Source organism: Leptosomus discolor, chromosome 4 (assembly GCF_034619465.1).
Source record: "Leptosomus discolor isolate bLepDis1 chromosome 4, bLepDis1.hap2, whole genome shotgun sequence".
Taxonomy (NCBI): Eukaryota; Metazoa; Chordata; class Aves; order Leptosomiformes; family Leptosomidae; genus Leptosomus; species Leptosomus discolor.
In genome coordinates this window covers 53,977,958-54,002,164 of record NC_141394.1, presented here as the reverse complement: position 1 = coordinate 54,002,164, position 24,207 = coordinate 53,977,958, and the positions used below count along the sequence as shown (strand labels likewise).

General features: G+C 39.0%; 2 protein-coding genes across 12 annotated transcripts in view; one reads left to right on the top strand and one right to left on the bottom strand.

Annotated features, from left to right (window-relative positions):
• DCUN1D4 (defective in cullin neddylation 1 domain containing 4) overlaps nt 1-24,207 on the top strand; it is a 56,862-nt gene that overhangs the window by 32,217 nt on the left and 438 nt on the right. For 5 of the 10 annotated variants that reach the window (XM_086464626.1, XM_086464625.1, XM_086464632.1 and 2 more), the window contains 4 exons: nt 177-268; nt 1,140-1,248; nt 4,948-5,052; nt 5,512-5,614. In XM_086464626.1, the coding sequence (XP_086320752.1) occupies nt 177-268; nt 1,140-1,248; nt 4,948-5,052; nt 5,512-5,614 (409 nt within the window). The other 5 variants (XM_086464629.1, XM_086464628.1, XM_086464630.1 and 2 more) reach the window with 4 other exon arrangements.
• On the bottom strand, nt 16,165-24,170 carry LRRC66 (leucine rich repeat containing 66). Of its 2 annotated transcripts, XM_086464559.1 has the most exons (5): nt 23,675-24,170; nt 21,154-21,323; nt 20,281-20,611; nt 18,120-18,863; nt 16,165-17,900 (listed from the first exon to the last, which is right to left on the bottom strand). In XM_086464559.1, exons 1-5 carry the CDS (start codon nt 24,168-24,170, stop codon nt 16,174-16,176), a joined length of 3,468 nt encoding a protein of 1,155 aa, XP_086320685.1. In that variant the 3' UTR covers nt 16,165-16,173. The 2 variants fall into 2 exon arrangements, with proteins under 2 accessions (XP_086320685.1, XP_009949771.2); XM_009951469.2 differs by having other exon boundaries at nt 16,165-18,863.

The window sequence follows — 24,207 nt, the reverse complement described above, 5'->3', positions numbered from 1 at the left end:
TACGTGTTTGTCACTTTCAGTTCTTTTTAACTTTTAAAATAGTGTAGCAAAGATCCGAACATCCCATTTATACAAGTAAAGTGTTTGTAGCCTACTGAACAGTAGTTACTTGAAAAATGTGTGGATCTCTTGTTAATTCTTTTCAGTCTTTTTTTTTTTTTTCTCTTTAAAAACAGGTAGTTATGCTTGTGCTAGCATGGAAGTTGGATGCACAAAACATGGGCTACTTTACATTACAAGAATGGTTAAAAGGAATGACATCACTACAGTAAGTGCTTTTTTTTTTTTTTTTTTTTTTTTTTTAGGAAAAACACACTTTAATGTTTTGACTCATAACACCTAAAGCAGAGAGCTCTGCTGTGGAGTAGAAGCCATGCATTTTTGGTCCTATTTATGGTGATATGGCCACTTAGAGACAACCTGAAACCTGACAGCTGCATGTTTAAATATAGTTGGGTTAAAATGTCTGCAGTCTTAAGAAAACAGAAATGTCACGAGATTTGGCATTGTTTCTGTCCCCAGGGACATCTATCTTTGTCACTGTGTTGGGCCTATCTGTTAGATATTGGTATGTTGTTAGAGTGTGTGTAGTTTAAAGTGCTAAATAATACAAACCTTTTCTGTGACTCTGCATTGTCATGTTCTTTCTAAGAGTTCTTTCTCCAGTTGAGAGCTTATCTTCATGGCATAATTAACATAAATGTAGTTGAATAATCACATGTTTCATAGAGAGCTGGAGAAAGAATTGTGTTTTGACTTATCTTCCAGAACATAATCACTAAAACTGTGTAGGAAGTTCTATGGTTTTAGCAAAACTATGGAAGTATTGTTTCACTGCTGTGGCTTGCTGGTTGTTTGCCATGTGTAGCTCTTAGTTTAATCTGTTGGATTTATCTTTTCTACAAAGCCAAACAAATTTTTATCACAGTACCAATGTGAGACTGCTATTTTATCTAAATCCGTTTCACACTGTGGGTTTAACCAAGGCGTTTTATGGAGACAGACTCATAAACATCCCTTTATACAGAGTGATGTATTTGAACAGATTGATGGGGATACATGTTAGAGATTCTTTTCTAAAACATCAGACATCTCTGTAAGAATGCAGACTCTAAATTCACTTCGTGCTTTTCTTGTAGATGTGATACTACAGAAAAATTGAGAAATTCTCTGGATTACTTGAGATCTTTATTAAATGAGCCTACCAATTTTAAACTTATTTATAGATATGCATTTGACTTTGCACGGGTAAGTACTGTGGAAGACCAGCATCTGAAATTAAAACTTTACTTTCATAAGTAATAATTGAAAGAATGTATACTTCTAAGTGTGTTTCTCTTGAGATACTACTCAGGATTGCTTCTAAAAAATGGAACTGCTCCTGTTCTAAAAAAAGTATAAGCAAAATGCCAGAACTGGAAAAGAAAAGTATATAGGATGCTTGGTATTCAGTGGTTTAGTATTTTGACACATTTTGTTACCTCTCTGCTTCAGGCTATTTTGTGACTATTTAGGCAATATTCTGTGGCATACTGGAGCTTTGCCACTTACTTCCACTGGCTTTATAATTGCCCCAATTTTTCTTCTTGCTGTTTGAATTTTGGGAGCATAAACATATTTAAAACAGGCAGGCACTTCAGGTGTTTTTGCAGGCAGTGAAAATAACTAACGTGGTAAAAGCTGGAAATGATATAATATAAATACTGGTTCAGAAGACTGTTGGAAGGTCATTAATGATGTTCTCTGTATTTATTAAACAATATCCTGGTATTGGAACCCATAATGCGTGTAAGACTATTCCTACTTAAAGAGAGCAATAAAAGAAGTTTTAATTTTCTGAATTAACATTTTGAAGTGAAATTTGGACATCTGTCTTACTAATGTGATGGAATGTACAGAAGATTGGACATAATATTCACAGGCAAAACTGAAGCTCAGATTTCAGTGCAGGAGAACTGAAAACACCAAGAAAATTCGCAGCAAAAAAAGTAACATGAGAAAAATAATAAGAAGTCATTGAACTGGTAGAAATTCTGATAGTTAAGACTGTCATAAGTAACTCAGATTTGTGGTGCATCAGTGCTTTCTGCATGTCAGCATGCGGAGGTTCACGGCAGTTCACTTTTAACCAAGGAAACCTACAGCTGAAGATGACAGAATGCATGGTATTAGCATGAGAGGGAAAAAAAGCCATATCGACATCTTAATTCCTCCTCTGCTGTGTGAAGGTGTGTTCTGCCAGTTTTGCTCGACGTAAATGCAAAGGCTAGTAGCCACTGACATTGCCAAAGTTGTTCAAGATACCGATGAGGTATTTGGAATAGATTAAAAAAAGTTTTTCTAGCAGCAAATCTGCACCAGCCAATGGCCTGTCAAAAGTAAGTGCAGAAACTTGAGTTTTTTCAATAGGTCCCAAATTGATGTGACAAACAGTGGTCTTGAAGAAGAATTTAAACATTGGGACACAGATGCTGTGACATCATTTGTGACCGAAAAAATCCCAGATTGTAGAACTGCAAGTCAAAGGCATATCAGCAGGGGAATTGTCAAGACAATATTAGATTAATAGAATTGTTGAACTTTTAATACTGCGGAGCTAAAGGAAGTCTATAAGGAGAACGGCATCCAACAGGAATAGAAATTAATGCTGTTGAAGGCTGATTTATCTAGATGTGGCAGATGAATCTGTACATCATTTTTATCAGAATAATTGAAGTGATTGATCAAAAAAAGCTGATGGAAGCAGTTTTGGGGTTTGATTCAGAAGATTGTGTAATTTCCATCCTAGGGGTAATTGTTTCAAGGGAGTGCTTCACAGCAACAAACATTTGTCTAAACTTCTGAAGTTTTAAGAGAGAATTTTTGAAAGCATCTGTGGTGATTTGGTATTTAGAGTTAGTTTGTCAATAAAAGTAAGTATCATAGAGGTTTTATGTGGCATGCACAATTTAAGTCAGCATGGATTTGAGGAAATAATTTAAAACACCGTATGTTGGTATTAAGCACAAATACATTCCTTGCTTCCTGTTTGCCATTGTCATTGCCAAGTGTGAGAACATAGAGGCACATGTATTTCATGGCTTAAATAGGTTTTTTGTCTGAAATATTGGGGGGAAAAAAAATCTCAGAAAGACTGTCTATCATCAATGTAAAACAAGTACTGAAATTTATCAGAGTTTGTCAATGTATTCTTTTCACTGTATCTGAGAAAGAGAGTGTAAGTATCTGGAATGTATGTTAAGAATGAGACTGGAGCATCTGTTGTGCCAGATGTGCCATTAGGCAGTTGGAGGTGGGTATAAAGGGCTTATTGGAACAATTTGTTCCAAACAGTAGTGGGAGGGGGAGAATGCAGGAACTTAACATTGTGTAAGTTAAGGAAAGTAAAAACAGCATGGCCGAAGTAAACAGAGCCTGATTTCAGTAAGGCTTGATTGTGTGGGAAGAATTCAGAGTACAAACAGTATGGAAAACAAAATGTGTTCTCACAGCAGTGTGATTTCTGCTTAAAGGTGTTTGTGACAGAGGTGTAAATGGGCTTTGGAAAGAGGGTTAGTTTTTGCAACTATTTGGTGTTCGAAATCAGTGAAAGAATTGTATCATCGATACGAAAATGCCTTTGCAGGTTTGTTTTTTCAGCTTTATTACTAATTGAAAAGCTTTGTTCGTAGAATCATAGACTGGTTTGGGTTGGAAGGGACCTCAAAGACCATCTAGTTCCAACCCCCCTGCCATGGCAGGGACACCTCTCACGAGACCAGGTTGCTCACTTTTTTCCTCTAGATCATATTGAGTGAAGTCCTTCTTGGGTTTAGTGACCAGAATGTAAAACAGCTTCTGGTGTTTTCGGAGTTGCTGGCCTCTCCACTTGCCTTCCAAAAAAAAAATCCACGTTAAATTCTGTCTACACAATTTTAGAATTGAGGTGTATTTTGTATTAAATGGGTTTCAAGAAGAGATGATAAACTTATGGCTAAGGCATTCAGTTGTCTGAGAACTGGGATCTCACTCTACTGCATCCTTCCTACAGGAGGGAAGACAGTTCAGTTATGTTTTGAGCTTGTTTTAATAAAGATACGTATTCTGTAATACATACAACAGCACTTGTACAGGTGAGGCATAGGGCTCAGCTCCCTTTTTCTTGGGTAGCTATCTTGCACTGTGGATGGATAAACTATTTAAAATAGCAAAATGGAATCTTTATGTCCACGAGTTAACTTTTGAGATCTGCAGAAGTTGTGTTATCAAATGTATTCTTTCCCGCTGGTTAGATGTAATGAATCTGCTGGGTACAGTTGATGCTTTGTTTTCTTAGCAGAAACAAAAAAATTGCCCCCTAACCCTTAATATGTTATTGGAACTAAAACTGGGGTGGTTCTGAGAGGTCTGCATGTGCTAGTGTATTGTGTTCCCTCTGTTCATTTGGTAATTAATTTAATCTGAATTTCATGTAATCAGTAGAATAACAGAACAAAGAACGTCCTTGGCTCACTCTTGCAGAGTCGGTGTCACTTGACAGCTGCTGAACTATCTACTGACAGTTCACGTAGCTGTAATAATACCACAGGAAATACCTGCAGCGATAATTATTTTCAGAGAAGTATGGCTATGCAGAAGCATACATGCAAACGTGGCTCTGGGTCTAATGGCCATTGCTTCCTAGAAAGGTCTGTGGTCATCAACAGGAACGTATGCGTCCTCTGCAATAGCGGCGACAGGTTTTTGGGAAAGTGCATAGAAAGCAGCATCTCTGTGTAGCAAGCCATTAGCTGTGAGGAAGGAAATTTTACCAGGAAGTTGTGTTTTATTAAAAAACGTCCATACGAGACTACTGTTTATTTGTTAATTTATTTTATGTACAGGTGAGCTATAGTACAGGCGGTGGGGGAAGTGGAAAATTCTGAAATCATGCTCTTTTTAAATTTTGACCTTTCTCTTTTTATGCAGGAAAAGGACCAGCGCAGCCTAGATATCAATACTGCCAAGTGTATGTTGGGCCTTCTTTTAGGAAAAACATGGTCCCTTTTTCCAGTATTTCACCAGTTTCTAGAGGTATGAAGTTTGAAACTGAATTACATTTTTTTGATCTGTCTTCTCTTGATACTTTAACGAGAGGTAGAATGAACAGCTAAGAATTTTTTCTTCTGAGTTAGGATATACTAACCCCCAAAGCAGCAGTTGTAACTGGTTATCTTTCCTGTGTTCCTTTTCCCCGAATCCCTATGCTGTTAAGGTTTATTTAATGCAGGACAAAGTATCAAATGTCTTTGATTTGCATTTGGACTTCATTTTATTGCTGTGTGCTTGTCCACTAAAAGATGTCTTAATCAGAGACGTGAATTATTCAACACTAGTTTGACTACTTAGTGGTTTCTTTAATCCTGTTTAGTTTTAGATGGCATACAGACTAAAATAGTATTTCATCACAAGGTTTAAATTTTCTGTAAGAAAATCTGAATTTGAGGGACTTGAAGATATATTTTAGTAACTTCTATTTCTTGCCTTAAGCAGCAATCAAAATACAAAGTTATCAATAAGGACCAATGGTGTAACGTTCTCGAATTCAGCAGAACAATTAACCTCGACCTCAGTAATTATGATGAAGATGGAGCCTGTAAGTACTACCATGTGTTGGTGTTCTGAAATAATTTATTTCTCTGACATTAATCATTCAGTGTCATTTTACGAAATTTTTGTAAAATACAGTTATTTGATCTCTCTACAGGGCCAGTGTTGTTGGATGAGTTTGTGGAATGGTATAAAGGAAAGCAGATGACATAGGAGTTTAACTATGCACAGCCACTCAAGAGTCACTGTTACTACAGTTATGTCAACCATTAGCCATAAACTGCTATTTGTATCAAAGTGCATGCTGCTTTTCTTGCACTGCATCCCTTTTGCAGGGAACTTTTGATGTTTGCTATTTAACAAGCTAGCTATGCTTGCTGTGTAGCATTGTTCTCTTTGAAGGCTGCTTTGCGTTTTGTATTTACACTACGAATTGGTGAACTTGCCAGCGTCTTCACTGTGATTATGTGTATATTGCTGTCTAAATTTTGTATATGTGTATAAAAAAAAAAGCTTCACCTAGGGATTATTTCTGCAGAAACGTATTGTAAAAATAATTTTGTGGCATATTTCTAGTCATCACTTATATGTTTGTTGAAATTTGAGTTATTTTGTTTTTCTTTTGGTCTCAAATGTAGCATTTCAGAAAACAAAATGAATAGACTGCTTGGACATAGTTACGTGAAGAACTATTGTCAATTTTTGTTACTATTTGAGATGCCAATTTCTTAGGGGAGAAGACGTGCTGTGACTTTCTTCACCGGAGTTCGCCAAACCTGACCTATTGCTTAATAGGAATGAAACATTGGTGTCTTAAAAAAAAAAAAATATATATATATATACACACATATAAATATTAAAACACTGTAATAGTTGTACATGCCACAGATTATTTCCATTTGAAGAAAAAAGTACTGACTTTTTAATGTTAAAACTGCAGTAGTCATTACAGGTACAAATGAACAAATTAAAGTACCTTTTAAAAATGGGTTTTAGACTTTCGTAAATTGCCTTTGGCATACTCCTTTTAATTTTTGGTGTACCAAGAGTGTTTGGTCTATGTTGCAATCTAGTGAAATTGAAGTTCTAGCTTAACTTAGTGGTTTGGGGAATAAAGTCTGCTCACTCCTAGCACATAGGTAATACAGTTTTGGGGTTTTTTTTTGTTTGTAACATTAGTCTTTCCCAGGGTCTCTTAACTTTGTGTTTCTAAGTAAGTAAAAACATGATATTGAATAGTCAAAATTACTTTTCCTTTCATGCTGGGGATTGGAATTTCCTAGCAGAATGTCCATTGCAGGCAATGGGCATGTTAAACACCAGCATTGAATGACAGTACTTTTTAGTAGGGACCATTGCCTGTTTCACCTATTGCTTTATAGGACTGTTCTAGTGATTATTTTGGGGAAGACGAGTGAATGGGATGATGTTCAGGTTCTGTTATTTTGTCACATTGTCTTTGCCTTACCGGTGTTGATGTTTATAAATCGGTCCTTGAAGTATCCGGTGCTATTAAACTTTGATCCCTAAGGATTTATTAAAATGTTCCATATTGATTCACGGAGCATTTAACAAAAAAGGGCCAGTGGGTGTTTTGGAACAAAGAATGACATTACTTTTCTGTAGAAATATTTTATAAGGTTTTGGCAGTTTTGGTATTTCTCTAGAGTGCGATCTGGGGGAAGTGTTTTAGGTTGAGTGTGAAATTTTCAGCTGTATTGAAGGTTCTGTTCTGCTATCACTGAAGTCAGGAACAACTGTCATTGACTTGACTACCTTCAGGATTAAGTCTAGTTTAGCAAAAGCACATTGGTTTGCTGCCCTGGACCAGGAGGTTGTAATTGTGATGCTACAGGTGGTCGATTGTGTTAGTTGTTGTTGTTGGTTTTTGTTTGTCAGACTTGGCTGCCAAAGACAAAAAATGTTTGTGTGTGTGTGTATGTATTTGTATATACATAAGTCTACAATTTGTATGTATATACAAACCTAGGATTCCATGATGCTAAGAAGAAAATACTACCTTTCCCCATGAAATAGTCCTGTTTGGATTTCCATGACACTAAATATCACTCTTCAAAGTTAATAGTGGTAAAACTTACATAGTCATTGCTTTCTTATGTACTAATACGCATAACCTTAATTCCATGTTTGATGCCAGTTTGCACAAGAAGTTAATTCAGTGGAGTGTGGTATTTAATGTTTACAATAAGCCTCTTACTAAAACTCACATGTTTTATTAAGACTTCTGATGTAAATGTGTATATTACCATAGTATAACCATAAGGAAATAGCAGTGGAGCTACTGGTTTAGTTCTTAAAAGAATGAACTTAGAAGCAATATAACTTTTAGTGTTAGGCTAAATTGTGGTTGCTAAGATTTTAAGTGAAGTACTGTAATTGTTCTTAAACGTTAAGCTAGTTACTGACTCTAGAAAACTGTTTAGCACAAATTGGCATGAATTCTGTAACAAATACAAGGTTTGCATAAAAGGTTTTGTATGTCACAAATAATTTGGCTTCCAGTAAAGGAAGCAAGAGCCAAAGACACTTTTAATCTATTACTCTTATAGGTATAACTTCCATATAACAGGGTCAACAGAAATCTGTTCAGCTCAACCAGGTGCTCTTTTTTCCAAGTTTTGCAAACTTTTAGCAGAATACAAAATTTAATTAAAAGCAAAGAAAACAAAGGAAAAGAAACCTCTAAAGTACTCACACTGTGTAAGTAAACAAACTTCATTTTTGTTTTGGGTAAAAGTAACTGAGAGTGATGGAAAGGAAGAATGTGTTTGGAAATGAATCAGATAGATACTGCAAATTTATTTTCTTCCACTTGCACACAGGATGAATCTGTGGTCTTCAGCTGGTTTATAAACATGCATCTTCAGAAGATAAACCACAAATTCAATTACAGCTGGTAGACAGCTTTACTGACATTTATTGAGAACAAATGGACTAGAATGGACCCGTATGGCTTGATAAGCTTCCCTGTGCTATCCATCCTCTTGTTTCCGCAATATATGCTGATAAACAGAGGATCCTAATACTGCCAGCTCTTGTGTTTTGGAGACATTCCCTCTCATTTTTAAATAATTGTGGAAACTTAACTAAGCTACTAGTTTACCTTGTATTTACTACAAGTTTGGTGTTTGCTTTTTCATTTGTTATGCCGTCATATAGTTGGTATAATATGGCTTGGGTTTTTTTTGTTTGATTGTTTGTTTTTTTGCCATTTGAAAAGTAATAATTAGAATGTGCTGACTTCTTGAACAAGGCACTGAGAAGTCATTCTGGCAGAAGTGTCATGGGTCTTGTGCTAATGTTTCTGGTGTACTGTTACTGTCCGTATAGCAGAAACTTGATGATCTGTGTGCAGTTCATGCTTGGTATTTGGGAGATGTAAAGTGGAAAGCCAACTAGTGAAAGGAAAGCAGCATCCAGAGGCTGTAGCAGTGAACGCTCCAAGTTAATAGATGACAAACATTTGGAGCAATTTGGACTCGATGATCTTAAAGGTCTTTTCCAGCCTAAATGATTCTATGAATATTAGTAACCAAAACACTCCTCAAATTAAATCTCATTCTACACCAAAATAATATCAAGTATTTAAAATATTAATACATTCTGTGTTACTGTTGTTTTTTCACTTTTTATCTTTTTCAAGGAAAGCAAGCTGAAGAGGTTGGAATTCATTGGAATCCTTTATGTACTTGAGTTTTTAGTTAAAACCTGTTACTTTTGTGCAGCCTTTTTTAACTTTTGTAGACGACTGGAGGCTTCTCACATTTTACTACAAATACATGAATTTTATTTCGTCACAAATATGCTCTCACACTCAAAATCAGTTACAGCTCATAGCTACTTGGTTAATGTTCCCATGTTACTTTTTTGGAGGGTGAGAAATGGACTTCAGTTGTGTTAAGGTTTTCCCAGATTTCTGTTGACCCTTGGTCACAAGTCTAACAAATTGTTTAATACTTTTGGAATTCATATAGACAGCTTTAAAGGTTAGCTTGTGCCCTGGTTTTAATTATAGCTGCTAAAATACCTCTTTCTAGGCCTTATATTTTGTCCTTTCATATTGCTGTAAAAGTGGATAGAATCCATCCACCAACTCAGTAGTTTATTGTCTGTAATTGAGACCAAAACTCAAATTTTTTTTTTTTTGGTGGTTGTTTTTATTTTTTATTCCCCCGTGTGTGCGTGTGTACATGTCACAGAATAGTATCTGCTGACACTGCTGTTGCAAGAACAGCGGTTAACCTGTAACTGTGAATGCTTTATGTCTTAGTTATTTGGATATTACATAAATAAGGTGTGCTAAACTCCTGTGACTCACAGCCTGACAAAAATACTGTTACGCCACCTAACATGAGTTCATCCGGTTGGTTTTTAGGTCTTTTGCTGGTGTTAATGTAAAATGGCATCCCACAAATAAACAGTATTTGTGTTGGTTTCAGCAACTGACTTGAGATTTTTCTATGGTTTGTACTTCAGAATTCTCATATCTGAATGTGCATCACATCAGCTGGTGACCTTTATAATTTAGTAGTGGAGAACTTGTAGGTACAATCTTATAATCATTATCTGTCATAGTAAGGCAAATCAATAGTTAAAACTTTGTTGGAAAAAGGTATGTTTCAAATGGAGTGTGTGGGTGTAAAACAATATTGTAATACAAAAGTTTTGTACAGAAAGAGTCAATTTGAACAGGAATGTCTCTTAAGACAAAGTTTTACAAGAAGCGTGATCATTACCCACCACAGGCTGTTGGCCCATGCGGTCCTTGTAGAAAAGCTGTTGATGTGTGGGCTGAATGAGCAGACAGTGAGGCGGTCTGAACGCTGGCTGAACGGCAGGGCCCAGGGGGGTGGTGGTCAGTGGCACAAAGTCTAGTTGGAGGCCAGTAACTAGCGCTGTACCCCAGGGATCAGTGCTGGGTCCAGTCCTGTTCAACACCTTCATTAATGACCCGGATGACGGGGCAGAGGGCGCCCTCAGCAAGTTTGCTGATGACACCAAATGGGAGGAGTGGCTCATATCCCAGAGGGTCGTGCTGCCATCGAGAGGGACCTCGACAGGCTGGAGAAATGGGCTGACAGGAACCTCACAAACTTCAACCAGGAGAAGTGTGAAGTCCTGCACTTGGGGAGGAACAACCCCATGCACCACGCACAGTATATGCTGGGGGCCACCCAGCTGGAAAGCAGCTTGGCAGAAAAGGACCTCGAGGTCCTGGTGGACACCAAGTTGAGCATGAGTCAGCAACGTGCCCTTGCCACAAAGAAGGCTTATGGTACCCTGGTCTGCATTAGAGAAAGTATTGCCAGCAGGCTGAAAGTGGTGATCCTTCCCTCCTACCCAGGACTGGTGAGGTCACACCCAGAGTCCTGTGTCCAGTTCTGGGCTCCCCAGTACCAGAGACGTACTGGAGAGAGTCCAGCAAAGGCTGATGCAGATGATGAAGAGACTGGAGCGTCTCTCCTATGAGCAAAGGCTGAGGGAGCTGGGACTGTTCAGCCTGGAGCAGAGAAGGTGCTGGGGGGGATCTTGCTAATATATATGATTATCTGAAGGGAGGGTGTAAAGACGACAGAGCCAGACTGTTTCCAGTGGTGCCCAGTGACAGGACCAGAGGCAGAGGGCACAAACTGAAACACAGGGGCTTCCCTCTGAACGTCAGGAAATACTTCTTGTCTGTGAGGGTGACCCAGCACTGGCACAGGTTGCCCCTGGGGGTTGTGGAATCTGCATCCTAGAAGATACTCAGAAGCCATCTGGACGTGGCCTGGGCTACTGGCTGTAGGTGGCCCTGCTTGAGCAGAGGGATTGGACTAGTTGATCTCCGGAGCTCCCTTCTGACCTCAACCCTTTGTGATTTCTAAAAGCATATGCTAAAGAAAATTCTCTAAATTACTCAAATGTAATGCTGGGACAGCAGTCTAGTAGTACTTAGATGTGCTGATATTTTGATCTGTGGGTCTGTTCATGACCTTAAACACTTGTGGTTTTCTTATGTTTTAGAAGAGTTTTTCAATTATTTGAGTTGTAATGAGCTGTTGCGTTGATCTTTTTAAAGCAAAAGCGGTAGTATCTAAGCAGAGCAGTAGAAAAACTGCAGGCAATAAGACATGAAAATTACAGCCTAAATGTCCACAATACATTGGCAATTTAGTTTTTAAAGGAGCCATTGGTTAGTCTTACTACTTTGTATTGCAGAGTTACAAATCTGTTTCTGAGTAGGAAACAGATTTAAAAGCTTGCAAAGAGAATAAAGAGATTTCACAAGAAATGTTTTTGAATATTTTGCACTACTTGAGCTACCAGCCCTAAGGCTCTTGACTTAAAATATTAAAGTTGAATGTATTTACCTTACAATTAGAATATTGTAATGTAGAGCCCATTCTAGAGAAGCAGTTCTTTGTTACGTTCATGTTAGTGATGAAGTCTGGGATTGCCTTCACCGATTCTCAGAATGGAACTTGCTGCTTGTATTTATCAGAGGGGCTGAGTCACAGTCTTCTCTACCATGAAAACTTGAATATTACTATGCAAATAGTTTCTGATGTTAATTATTATGTAGGTTAAACATGAATGTCTCTTCTTTATATTCAAGGGTTATTTTCCAGCCCAGTTATCGGCATACTCTGGAAAGATTGAAATGCTTTGTACCTACAGCAAACAACTTGGTAATTATCAAAGTATCATAAATACGTGTTTGAAAATGAGAGCTTTCTTTCATTCCGAGTACTGTATCTGATGTTCTCGATCTGCTCTGAAGACCTCAGTATTTTTTTCCTGTGCTGTTTCACTGTATGAGGGATGCTATGTCCCATCAGCCCCAGAGCTCAGCTCGCCATTGCCCTGCGGAAGGGTGTGCCCAGACTGTTGTAAACATCCTCTTGGCTCCTCCTCGTGCTTCATTTATGAATTCATACGGCATATGCTCAGCCACCTTTTTGATCAAGCTTGTTCTGTGACTTGCTCTGTTTACCCCCTATCAGCTGTGACAGTGATGTAAGTCTTACCTGAACATGAGTGACAGTGATGTAAGTCTTACCTGAACATGAGTTTTGCTACGTGAAGCTACTGAGGAAGCTAAAGAGGTTTTAACATCCCTGGAGCAGTTGCAGTTACACCTCTCTGCAGCTGTAACTTCTGTGCAGTGGAGGCGGAGGTGGTGTCTGTATAATGTACGCTTATACCTTTATAACTACAACTGGGTTTGTAGTAGTGTAGGTGTTCTAGAAAATTCTCAGTGACCAAAGCAGCTAAACTAGTGAAGTTCTCAGTGTGAACAAGATGCAGTGAGTCGAAATGTAAAGAAAAGTGAGCGGATAAAATCTCAGAGGGATTTGGTGAGCAGGGGAGTTGTGTAGCTATTGTGTACAGAAGGGCATGGAGACATGGGATGGATGGAGAGGGGCAGAGCAGGAAGAGTACTGCTTGGAAGCCACAGAACATATAAAAGCTTTTGTATTAACTTTAAGAGCAACTGCTAATGAAGTGAGGAGCTAATGAAGGAGAAGCAGCTGAGTGTTTGGGTTTGAATGAACAAGTGATAATAGGAGTGTTGGGATGATCAGCAGCAAAGGAAAGGTGCAAGATTAGGCAGAAATCTGAAGGTAACTTTGAGACAGAACGTCAACAATATTCAGTAGAATGAAACACTTTGTCACATGTTAACAATACCTTGATGAATGAGCAAATTTATTTTCTGTGATGAGAACAGCAGATAACCTTTTTCTGTAGCTTTATGGCACAAAAGGAGGCTTAGAAAACTGGCACCTTCTCAGAAGTAGCGTGCTGTCTGCATCGCCTCTGTGAGAAAAAAGATGAGAATTTTCCAGTATATATTTTGAAAGCCTGCTGAACTGTAGCAGAAGCAAATCACAAAACATTTCTGTGTATGAGACATCAATAGAGCCACTCAAATACTTGGTGTTTTTTTCCCCATGATCCACATAATTGGCTTGCTTATGTAGTTAGAGTTCTTAATTTGTTAGCAGCTGGTACGGCCAAAAGGTGACGGAGCTTGGAGAGGTCTGTCAACACAGTGTTTGGAGACTCATACATACCATAAAGTGGAGGTCTGCACTTTTTCATGTATTCCATTTTTAAAGTTGCTTTGGCCACAAGTAACTTCTGTCTGTTATGAGCTTTACTGAAAGCTGGTGACAGGCGCTAAGAAAAGCGCTGGTGGTGAGGAAATACAGTTCTCTGCTCCTAGTGGCTATGAGCTGTTCTACGAGGGCTCACGCTCTGATTACTCAGCTCTTTACTTCTGGACAGCCTGTAAAAACACAGCTGGTTTTTGTGTCACACGCTGTTCTCCGAGAAGAGCACCTTAAATTCAATAGAAGCCAAGGCATTACATGAGCGTTGAGGCTCTGTGGGCGTTAGGAGAGAAAAATTGCAGAAGAATGGGGTATGGCATTTACAGACACTTATATAATCAAGGAATGAGTTGTATTGGGAAGCATGCTTCTATTTTAGAGTTACTGTATTTTTTATATCTCTGGGAGTGCTGTGATTTTTGCAGATTTGAGTTTTGTCATTTAGTTCTTGTCTACTCAGACTGTATGAACAATTCTGGACAGTTAAATGTGTAAAACTGTTTCATCTGCTTGAAAAAACAGAAAGCAAAACGAGACCCTTAAACTCATGAATAATTTGATGACTAATTATAAGTTTCTGCAGAAGATGGTTTCATCCTTGGTTCCCGAGTGGACTGCTGTCAAAGGAAGGAAGCCTGTACCTGCTCTTAAAAAAACTTCTCAGTTATCAGTTTAGAGTACTGGAGCAAAAAGAACAGAAATCTTCTGAGAACGAACTGGAAAGCAGGATGGATGATGTGTGTGAATGACAGCAGATTCATGGCTTGTAAGTGAATTACAGGTGTTACTGAGTGCAGTTATTTGCAAATACCATGGTGACCTAAATCAAATCCATGCAACACCTGCCTGAAACTGCCCTATAATCTCTTCTGAGTTGTTAGAGATTTTGAGAAAATCAGCCAGAAAAAAACAAACCAAAACAAACCAACAGGAGATGGAAGCATAGGTGACTTGGCTCAGTAAATGTGTAACTGGTAATTGTGATGCTAGATGTGTGAAACAATTAGTTAAAACGAACTCAAGGCACTAAGGAAAATACTTTTCAAAGGTCAAATAGTACCAGTACTGGCCTCCTTCAGGTGCTTTTGCTTGCCTCTTAAGTTTTTTGCAATACTTTTTTTTTTTTTTTTTCAGTTCCAGGTATGTGAAGCTAACAAAAATTATTAGATTCTGTCAGCATCTCGTTGTTCTTTCCTAGCTTTCTCTGCAAAGATAGTTTCAGAGATGTACTGTGCCATTGGGCTTGCTCCTCATCTGATGGAGCTGAATTGTGTTCCTTCTGTTTGGAGTTTTTAGTGAATTAATTGTGTCTTCATAACAGAGTTGTCCTAGAGTTTCTGGCCAGCCCCTCCTGCATTTTCTGGGAACCTGGGCCTGTTCCCTTTCGTGATGACATTCCTCTTCGAGGACTGCATCAATGATATGGTGTATGTTCAAAGGGCCTTGGATCATATCCAGAGAAAATATTTTCTTACATCTTTTGGTGTAGAAGAAGGTAGTGTATGTCAAGCTGCTGGTGTTCTAATACAGTAGTTTTGAGCTGCTCTTGATTTGCCCCTCTCAGTAAGATTCTGAAGTGGGGATAGGATCCTTTTTGATAGGGAATTATAGCTTAGTAATAGTAGGTTGTCTCTTTAAATTACCCTGCCCATGGCATCGCATCTGCAGGCTACAGGGGATGTCCGATAACTGATCTCCATAACTGACCTTTCCGCAAGATTTGAATTCTGTTCTGTGCCTTTGAGAAAGAAGGGCTCCACTACTCTCTCTTGTCTTGTTGACAAGTCAAAAAGTAAATTTTTAAATGTAATTGAATTCTGCTTGGACTATACCTATCGTTGCAAGACTGTGGGAATTCAGAGACACTTAATCCACAGATTTGGTTCAAAAAGCAGTAATATTTGCTATTTCACTGTATAGGGTCAGTCCCACAGGAAAACATAATAATAGTAATAATGTAATGATAATTTCACTGTTACATTTATTTTAGACAAAGAGAAACCAACCAGTGTATATCAGAGGCAAATTCTAAGGGAAACTATTATCTTGGTACCAACAATAACAAGAAAGTAAATATATATTACTATAACTCAGCAAAAGCTTTATTATCAGTTATAGCTACTGAGTAGTTTACTCATTTGAGTATCCTAGAGTTGTTTTTCATAAAATCTATTCTTGTTTTTTTTTTTTACACGTACAGTTCTTAACAAAAGTCCATGGCTTCTGGCCTGAATTACCCTGTGTAATTGTGATGGTTTTAAATTGGACGGATCCAGGCATGATACATCTCATTGTTAAGTCTACTTCCATAACTTGGATTTCTGAAGTTGAAGGCAGACAGATACTGTCCTGGGGAGAGCGGACACAAAAACATCCCATGGTATCTAACAGTTATTAAAAGCTACACAATTAGTCTTAAGACACAATCATTTTTGCACCTACTATATGACAAAAACACTATGGGAGCTTAGTATTACACTTTCATGTCTCAACTATTGAAGTCTGTTCTGCTTTGCAAAACATTAGCAAATCCATCAAATGCTCTTTTCTTCTTAACAAAAACCTGGCCCTGTCCTAAATTGGTCTGACTTTTTTGACGGAGTTTTTCACTTGAACTGTGGAGGTTGATGGCTGTTGTTGAATTGTTTTCCAGCCCTGTCGAAGTAGCGTCATCCTCTGTCTTGCTGGAGTCGGTGCTTTTGGAGATTATATTTCCTATAGTCTTGTGTGGGAATGAACATGAGCTGTATCGTGTGCTTTCATTGAAGAAGCCTTGTGGGGCTGAGAAGGAATATGCATCCTTGTCAGTCTGATCCAGCTGGAAATGATCTTCTGTGTTGAAGCCCGATCGTGTTTTCCCAGAAGAGTGAAGATGCAGCAAATCTGCCCTAAGATTGCAGGACTGCATTTCTTTGGGCAGACTACAGTGGCTGACATCCTGTAATTCTGTGTATCCATCACAGTTTTTCTCGTTAAAACCCCTTTTCATTTTATCTGCACAAGCCTTGGTTGTGTTGATCTGCTTCCCCTGCGGTAGCAAGGCGTCTTTCTCTGTCATAACCGTAGAATGTTTTTCAGCTGTGTGTTCAGGCAGAGATTGAAGAGATGACTCGTTGCTGGAATGCAGTAGCGATGTTTTTTTAAGAATTTCATTCAAACCAATATCAATGGGAGCAAAAATAAAATCATTGTCCTCAGATGTACTAATGTTTCTTCTCATGGTCACGTTCCCTTCACCGTGATTCTTTTCAGAGGAGTTCCTGTCCATGTGCTCGTCGGTACTTCCCTCCGGTGCATTTTCTTTTTGTTCAGTGGGAGCGAAGCTGAGGGAATGGTGAGGTACAATGGGAAGCTGGTACAGCTGCAGTTCAGCCTCTTCAGGAGTGTTCTCTGTGTCATATGTGGGAGAATGTTTTAATGAAAGTAACATGTTGCCAAAATCTGTATTTTGATGGTGGAGAGAATCAGAAGCAGAGTTTTGTACTGTTGACTCTGCATTAGCAAAATAATCACACGTATCAGGAACTTCTTGACTTGAGGAACTAACTGTGTCTGAATCTGACATGCTTACGTGGTCACTCCATGTATCAGCGTGAGGTGATGCTGTTTCAGGCATGATGGTATCTGATCCATAATTAATAGTGGCATTGTTCTCATCTTCATTTTTCCCAACGTGCTGAAGTTCAGCAGCAGTGTTTGGAGACTCTGGCAGTGTTGAGAACTTCCTAGCTCTGCTGTTCATATCGGCTTCCTCTAGTGACAACTCACAGACTGGCAGGTTGTTGCTAACATCAGGTTGTTCCAGTTCAAAGTCTGCTAAAGAGCTACAGTCACTCATTGTGAATGGAGTCCCCTCATCTGAAGAACTGTCTCCAAATATATCTGCTGAAGCGTCTTTTTCATTTGTACGTTCCGTTTTGTAGTCGTGCTCTGTAAGAGGAGAGCTTTCTGTTGTCTGGTAGACACTTAAATTCTCAATATTTATATCTCTTTCGCAGTGACTGGGTAAGATAAAATCTCCCACTTCACGACTTGTATTTATGTTGCTGTTTAGACCAAGTTGTTCATCACAGCTTTGCCTTCCAGGCATAAATTTTGTAGTGCTCGTGGGTTCATTATGTGAAACTGTGCCTTTTCTTCCAGGAGAGTCTGGTGTAGCCTTTGTGATTTCAGACTGCAGCAGACCAGAGTTGTTGCTTACCTCGCTGTTCCTAGAATCTCGTGCAACTGTGTGTGTTTGTATTGTGGAAAATGGAAAGCCAGTTTCCTCCATGAAGGATAAATCCGAATCTGCAGAGTCGCTGTGATTTGAGTGAGAGTCAGCATTCAATCTCCAGGGTATGGGAGGGAACTTGCTCTTCTCTGAGTCTTCATTATTTGCAAATTTTGAATCTTTCCATAATGAAATGTCATTACTCATTAATCTTCCTAGCATTGCTTCATTACTGTTCTTGTAATCTGCCCTTACAGAAAATAGTCCATTATCGTCAACGCTTGTATTTTCATCGTTGCTGATACTAGTTTTGCTGTCTGAAAACGCTGGTTTTTTCTTCACGTTGATCTCATTATTGCTTTGTTTCTGGTACTCTTCTTCCATATTTGGTGCACGTACACCGCTAGCAATGACACTTTCACGCAAAGTAGCAGTTTCTGCAGGAAGAATGCATGTGTTTCTTGAAGAATTCTCATCACAAATGAACAAATTACGCTGCGTATTTGTTGGTTTGCTTGCAGAGCACTCTCTGCTCAAGGTTTCATCTGAAAAAGCTTGATTAGAGTAAGTATGTTCTGAACCTGAATCTTTGTTCCTGTGCATGAGTCTCCACAGGCTCACCAGGTAGGGTCTAGCAAAAGCACCCAGACAAAAAGCGCAAACAAACGTAATAAGCACCGAGAGGCAGACAGCCAGTGCAAGGTCTTGCTCTGTTTTTCCTTGTCTGAAAACAGTGTTAGTGTCCCGGGCTTTTCTAACCAAAACTGGTGAAACCCTTTCTTTCGCCTGTATATTGTAGATGAGAGATTTCTTCTTTGTTGCATTAAAAATACACAAATACAACCCTTCAGCAGTTTTCTCAGCATTGTAGATCACCAAATTATTCATTTTATCCAGTGTCCTATGAGGAAGATGATTATCTCTTGAAATTCTGCCTTTAGGTGTCCACCAAGAGACTCCATTACCTGAAACAGAAAATACAAACTATATCTTTCTTAAAGGTATAGGATACTTGGCTTGCAGGGTCAAGTTATTTCTGTAAGAACATACTCTGACCTATCTTTGATAATTTTAGCAGCTTATTATAAAATCCATTTTCTTTTTATCCACCCATAGTCATTTTACATGGTACTAAGTATCTATTAAACCATCATATATTTCCCCCCCTGACATTTAAGACACAGTTTGTGTGGGGTCTTAATAGCTGCCTTTACAAGAAAAATGGTGTGGGTGAGGGAGGAGGTCACTGCAATTATCTAAGTATGTTCTGGATCATACTAGAAACACCTGCTGATCTCCCTCTTGGAAGATCCATATCTATAGCCAGCTGTTCTCCAGCGTGGCCACGGTCACTGTGTGCAGCTGTGAGATAAAACTTCACTAGTTAACTGTCACTGTTTCAACCACTGTGATTTTCCTGTAGCTACTGCTTTGACCGCAGCAAGAGGGTTTGAAACCCAAGGACATTTGTATCTACCGAGCAGTTGTTCTGAACTTCAGCTGTGGTAGGCCATGGCTGGTGGTTGGCTTTTGGGATGTGTTTTGAGGCGGTAACTACACCTTTGCCTTTGGATCAGCTTGTGTTCCCCGTTGAGTTTCGGTGCAATCCAGTGTGTTGATTTTAATCCAACGATCAGAGATTCCGTGACTGTCCTTGTTAACAGACAAAGCAGGTGGCATTTCTGACAGACCCTACGTGTCTTCATTTGGGGATAAAGCGTTCCAAGGGGAAAGACCTCAAAGTGCTATTAGTCCGTTAGAGCCAAACCGGTTTGCCGTATGGCATGTGACAAATACACCTTCTACTCTTAAGTTTGGTCTTAGTTTTCCATCTGCATGGGAAGTCTTAGCTCTGTACATGTTGTCACTTGTACTTCAAGTGCTCTGCATTAATTGTAAATGCTGGATTCATTTCCAAAGTGAACTGTGTGCTACAGTAGCTGTACTTTTTAAAATTCTTTCCCTTGCAAATAAACCTCCATTTCATTTTGTTATAACTGAATATTAGGAACACTGTTGTATCCTTCTCAGTTGCCTACATTCCCCAGAAGTGCCACCCCACTATTAGGTCCTTTGTTTGCATTCCAAAATTACCTGATAAATTTCCAGCATACTGCTTATCGAAATTTATTTGTGCATAATTTGGCATCGCTTCCTAGTTTAATGTGAGGAAGAAGATGGAAGACTTTTTTTGGGAAACATGACTTTCAAATATTCTAACCAGTATACTACTTTCTAATGAAATAATTTGCATGTTAAATAATTGTTCAGATATTTTTAAACACTATCTTTAGAAATTCGCTTTTTGAACCAGATTTCTTTGATCATTCTGCATGCACTTGGATTTTAGCAGCATACGAATGGAGTCCCTGGTTTACATACCCCTCGTGCTGTCCAAATCACAGTTCAGCACCGATGTCTTCCCTGTCAGGGTTACAGCCCTCTTGAGAAAAATACTGTTGCTGCAGTTTAAATCGAAGCTTGAAAGAAACAGCAGAGGTTTCTGTGAGTTGTTGGTGGATGTACTGCATGAAATCCTCCATTTTTTCCTCGTGGAGTCAAAAAGAAAATTAAATAGAAGTTTGAAAGCTTTTATTCTGCAGTTAAATATCCAGGCATTGCTTGACAAATCCACTTCAAGTTGAAAGAAGTTCAAACTGATTAATATCTGTGGTAGAGGGGTTGTCAGAGCATTTTCACGGAGGTCCACAACCTATTTGGAAATAGTTCAGAATTAATTTGATAAGCCTTACAATGGAATCCTAATTGCAACATCAACAATAACACTTATTTTAGTATACAAGCACTTTTGCAGTTAAAGGAACAATGCGTCTGGCTAGGATTTTGAGAATATTGTTCTCAGCTTTTTAATTTAAATGTAAAGTTTAAATTGTGGGATATTTAGAATTCTCCTGTTGTAGGCTATCTCTGTGAATGGGAAGCTGCAGGGCTCTGGCCATGGAAGGGGTAGAAAAGGACGTGTGTGTGTTTAAGCCAGTTATGGATTGGTTTCTGGCATAGATAAATTGAATTTAGGGTTATATTTGATATATTTACAAGTGTGTTTTCCTATATATATGAAAATCAAATATATAAAAATCATGGTTATTTTCACCATTTACTTTAGTTTTTATAATTGTATACTAATATAATAATAATCAAAGACCAATATAATCATGCTGAATAGTTGATAATTAATATCTTTAATGGTGATTAACACAAACCATTGAAACAGTTGTAATATTGCTTTACAACCTGTAATTTGTTGAGATCCCTGAAGGCGTCTGGATGAATTTTAGTTATCTTGTTGTTTTGCAAGTCGATGCCCTTCAGCTGTGAACAGTTTTGAAAATCATTCAGATCAATCTGTCGTATGGCATTGGATGACATATGGACAGTTTGTAAAGATTGCAGCAGACCTAGTCCTAGGAAGAACAAAACTATTTTACATTCCACGTTCTTGTTTTCCCAATTGCATCAAGTGGCTTTTTAAAATTCTTTGCAACAAAATTCCTTCCATTCCTGCCTAATCCAGTGAGTGGCAGCAGGCTTGGAGTTGTTACACCTTTCCTATTCAGTGGTTATCCCATTCTGAAAGTTGCGTAGCATCAACAGCCGCCACGTTAATACGTTCACAGTCAATGCATGTTTTAAAAATTCCCATCTCCATGAAAGCAGTAACGTTCCTTTGTACCACAATCATTCCGACTGTGATTTCTGTACTTTGAGCACACTTCTCTGGAGAACCGGAGGTAGGAAAGGAGGCGTGCAGAAAGGGTGCAATATACTCGGTTTATAAAGTCCAAATGTGTTAATTGTAAATCAAAGGTGGAGATGCAAAAGGTGATACAGTATCTCCTATTCATTGCCATCTGCAAGTCCACGAGAGTTTTTCATATGTGGAATTATTTGAACCACATTCATAGGATGTAAACCTGACTGAAAACAAAACCACGTTGTTGCTTACACCCGCCTGCCTGTGAATTACCAAGCATGACAGTGTATTTTTCAGCATATCCTAGTGAGAACAGCCTCTGTCTGGCACAAGTAGCCCTTTGGGATGCTGGAGGTACCTCCTCTTACTTAGGTGCGGTGCAGGCAGCCCCCAAAGCTCCAGCCTGCAAGTTCCAGTGGGAAGGCAGGCACTTGAACACTCGGCATCACCACAGCTTGTGACACCTGGATGTCACTCTAAAGTGAGTTTTGATCATACAGCATTGTTGAGAAGCTACTCGCTCTCCTTAAAAATTTTGCCCTTGGTGTCATCTGGTTTAGTGGAAATACCTTACTTGAGTTTGCTGTTCTGTTTGCTGAGTAATTGATCTTTGGGTGTGCTGTGAAAAGCAGAAGGAACGGTTCGTTCCTGCTGTACAACTAGAGGTAGCTGATAGGCAAGGCATTCAGACGTTCGGGCAGTTCATGAATTCTTCTTTGCACCTGCATGAGAAACTGTAGTTTAGGTGCTACCCTGAAGCTAAATTTGTGCCAGAAATACACACTGGTAGGGCAGCAGCAGGCAGCACCCCGACTCCTGGGGTGGTGGTTGTGAGAAGGGTTTCTCTGTGGCCAAACCCCTCTGCTGTAGAACTTCAGCTTGTGTTTTCTTAACAGAGCTTAAAAGCTACAATGTTAGTGAAGTATTTTCGAGGAGGAAAATAGTTCTGAACATGTATGTAAATGAATGTGGGATTTAAGTGTAACTTCAAGTATGGTGGTACGATGCGCAGCAATTTGTCTTTTGTCTGACCCGCTGAGGCATCGTATGACGTGCAGTAGTATCTGTCTATCAAAACAAATCAAATGTGCCCCATTGTATTTTATAACGTAAGCTGTTCTATGCCGTCTACATGGGAACCTCGCAGATACTACAAAATAATTCAGCAGTTTCCTGCATGCCAGAGAATGGTTTAGTATCAAAAAAAGGAAAGAAACAGAACTTCAGGGACCCTGTGTAGGTCCAAAATTGTTTGCTTTGTCTGACTTTGTGAGATAAGGGGGTTTTTGGTTTGCCTCCTACCCCCCAATATTTTCAAAATCTAGAGCTAAAGAATCTGATGATGTCACCAGAGGTCAATTAGATGCAGCAAACAGTATGAAGGACAGTGTTGCTCATACTGCAGCTTCTGTTTCATTCAAACACTGTTTGGACGATGTGAATGATCTGTTTACGAGGACAGAGGCTGTCAGAAAGGCTACGATGCCTTGCATAGTTCAGCGACTAGCAAGCACTTTCTAAAAGTCTGTCGAGACCTTACAGCCCTCTCTTGTTATGAGAAGGTGTCACTTTGGTCAGGTGTCAGATGGCACAGGGCAAAATCGTGTTGACTGAACAAAATATATTTTCCTGTCTTCATGAAATAACTGAAATTGGAGCAAGTTTTATTTAAGAGAGTACTGACTTTCTTCTGAAGAGCAGTATGAAATTTATTGTCCGTAATTTTCTTGATGTTAAGGTTCACAACTGGGTTTTTCCAAAGATTATTACTTCCCTTTCTACTCAAGGAAAAATATTGCTTGGGCTCTCAGAGGATAAATTTGGTTATATTTGACTGACATTAAGGCATTATGGTTACAAAAACTGTATTAAAAAAACCCCAACCTAATCCAAAACAACCCATTTGCTTCAGTGTCCGTCTTGGCACACAGGAACTTTCCCTCACCTTAAATGTAACGAAATGAGATTGCTGCATTCTGGATTTGATAAGATGGACCCAGTCATATCCAAAACCAACTTACCCCTTGGGAGTGAGGGCCTTAAAGATTTTGAGCTGCTTACCTCTTGGAACTGCAGTAAGATTATTTCGTTCAACCGACAATACTTTCAAAGCAGGCAGGAGACGATCGACTTTTCCGTACGTTTTAGACCCGTGTGCAGGTGTCGGTATGTCCAGTGTGAGGGTGTGGATGGCGTTGCCATTGAGGTTTAGCGTTTCTAAAACAGGTAAATGTCTACAAGGAGTTAAGGAGAGCTCAGAAATCAGGTTGTTACTGAGATTCAGGTGCTTTAGCATCCACTCTTCATTTCTTCCATCAGTGCACAGAAAAGTTTTAATATTATTGTAACTAAAATCAGCTGTTACTGCTGTTCGTGCTGTAGCTTCTGGAACAGCCGATACTCCGGTAAAAGAACAGTTCAGCAAGAACTCCCCATCCCACCGGCAGCCCGAATGGTGATGTGTAGCAAGAAGAATCTGCTGTAACTTGGTTCCCACTGATCCAGGAAGATTAAAGCAAAGGACCACAGCCATGACACTCAAGTGAAGGTCATCCATAGTATCTATACGTAATACGTAAAATTATGGTAAGCTC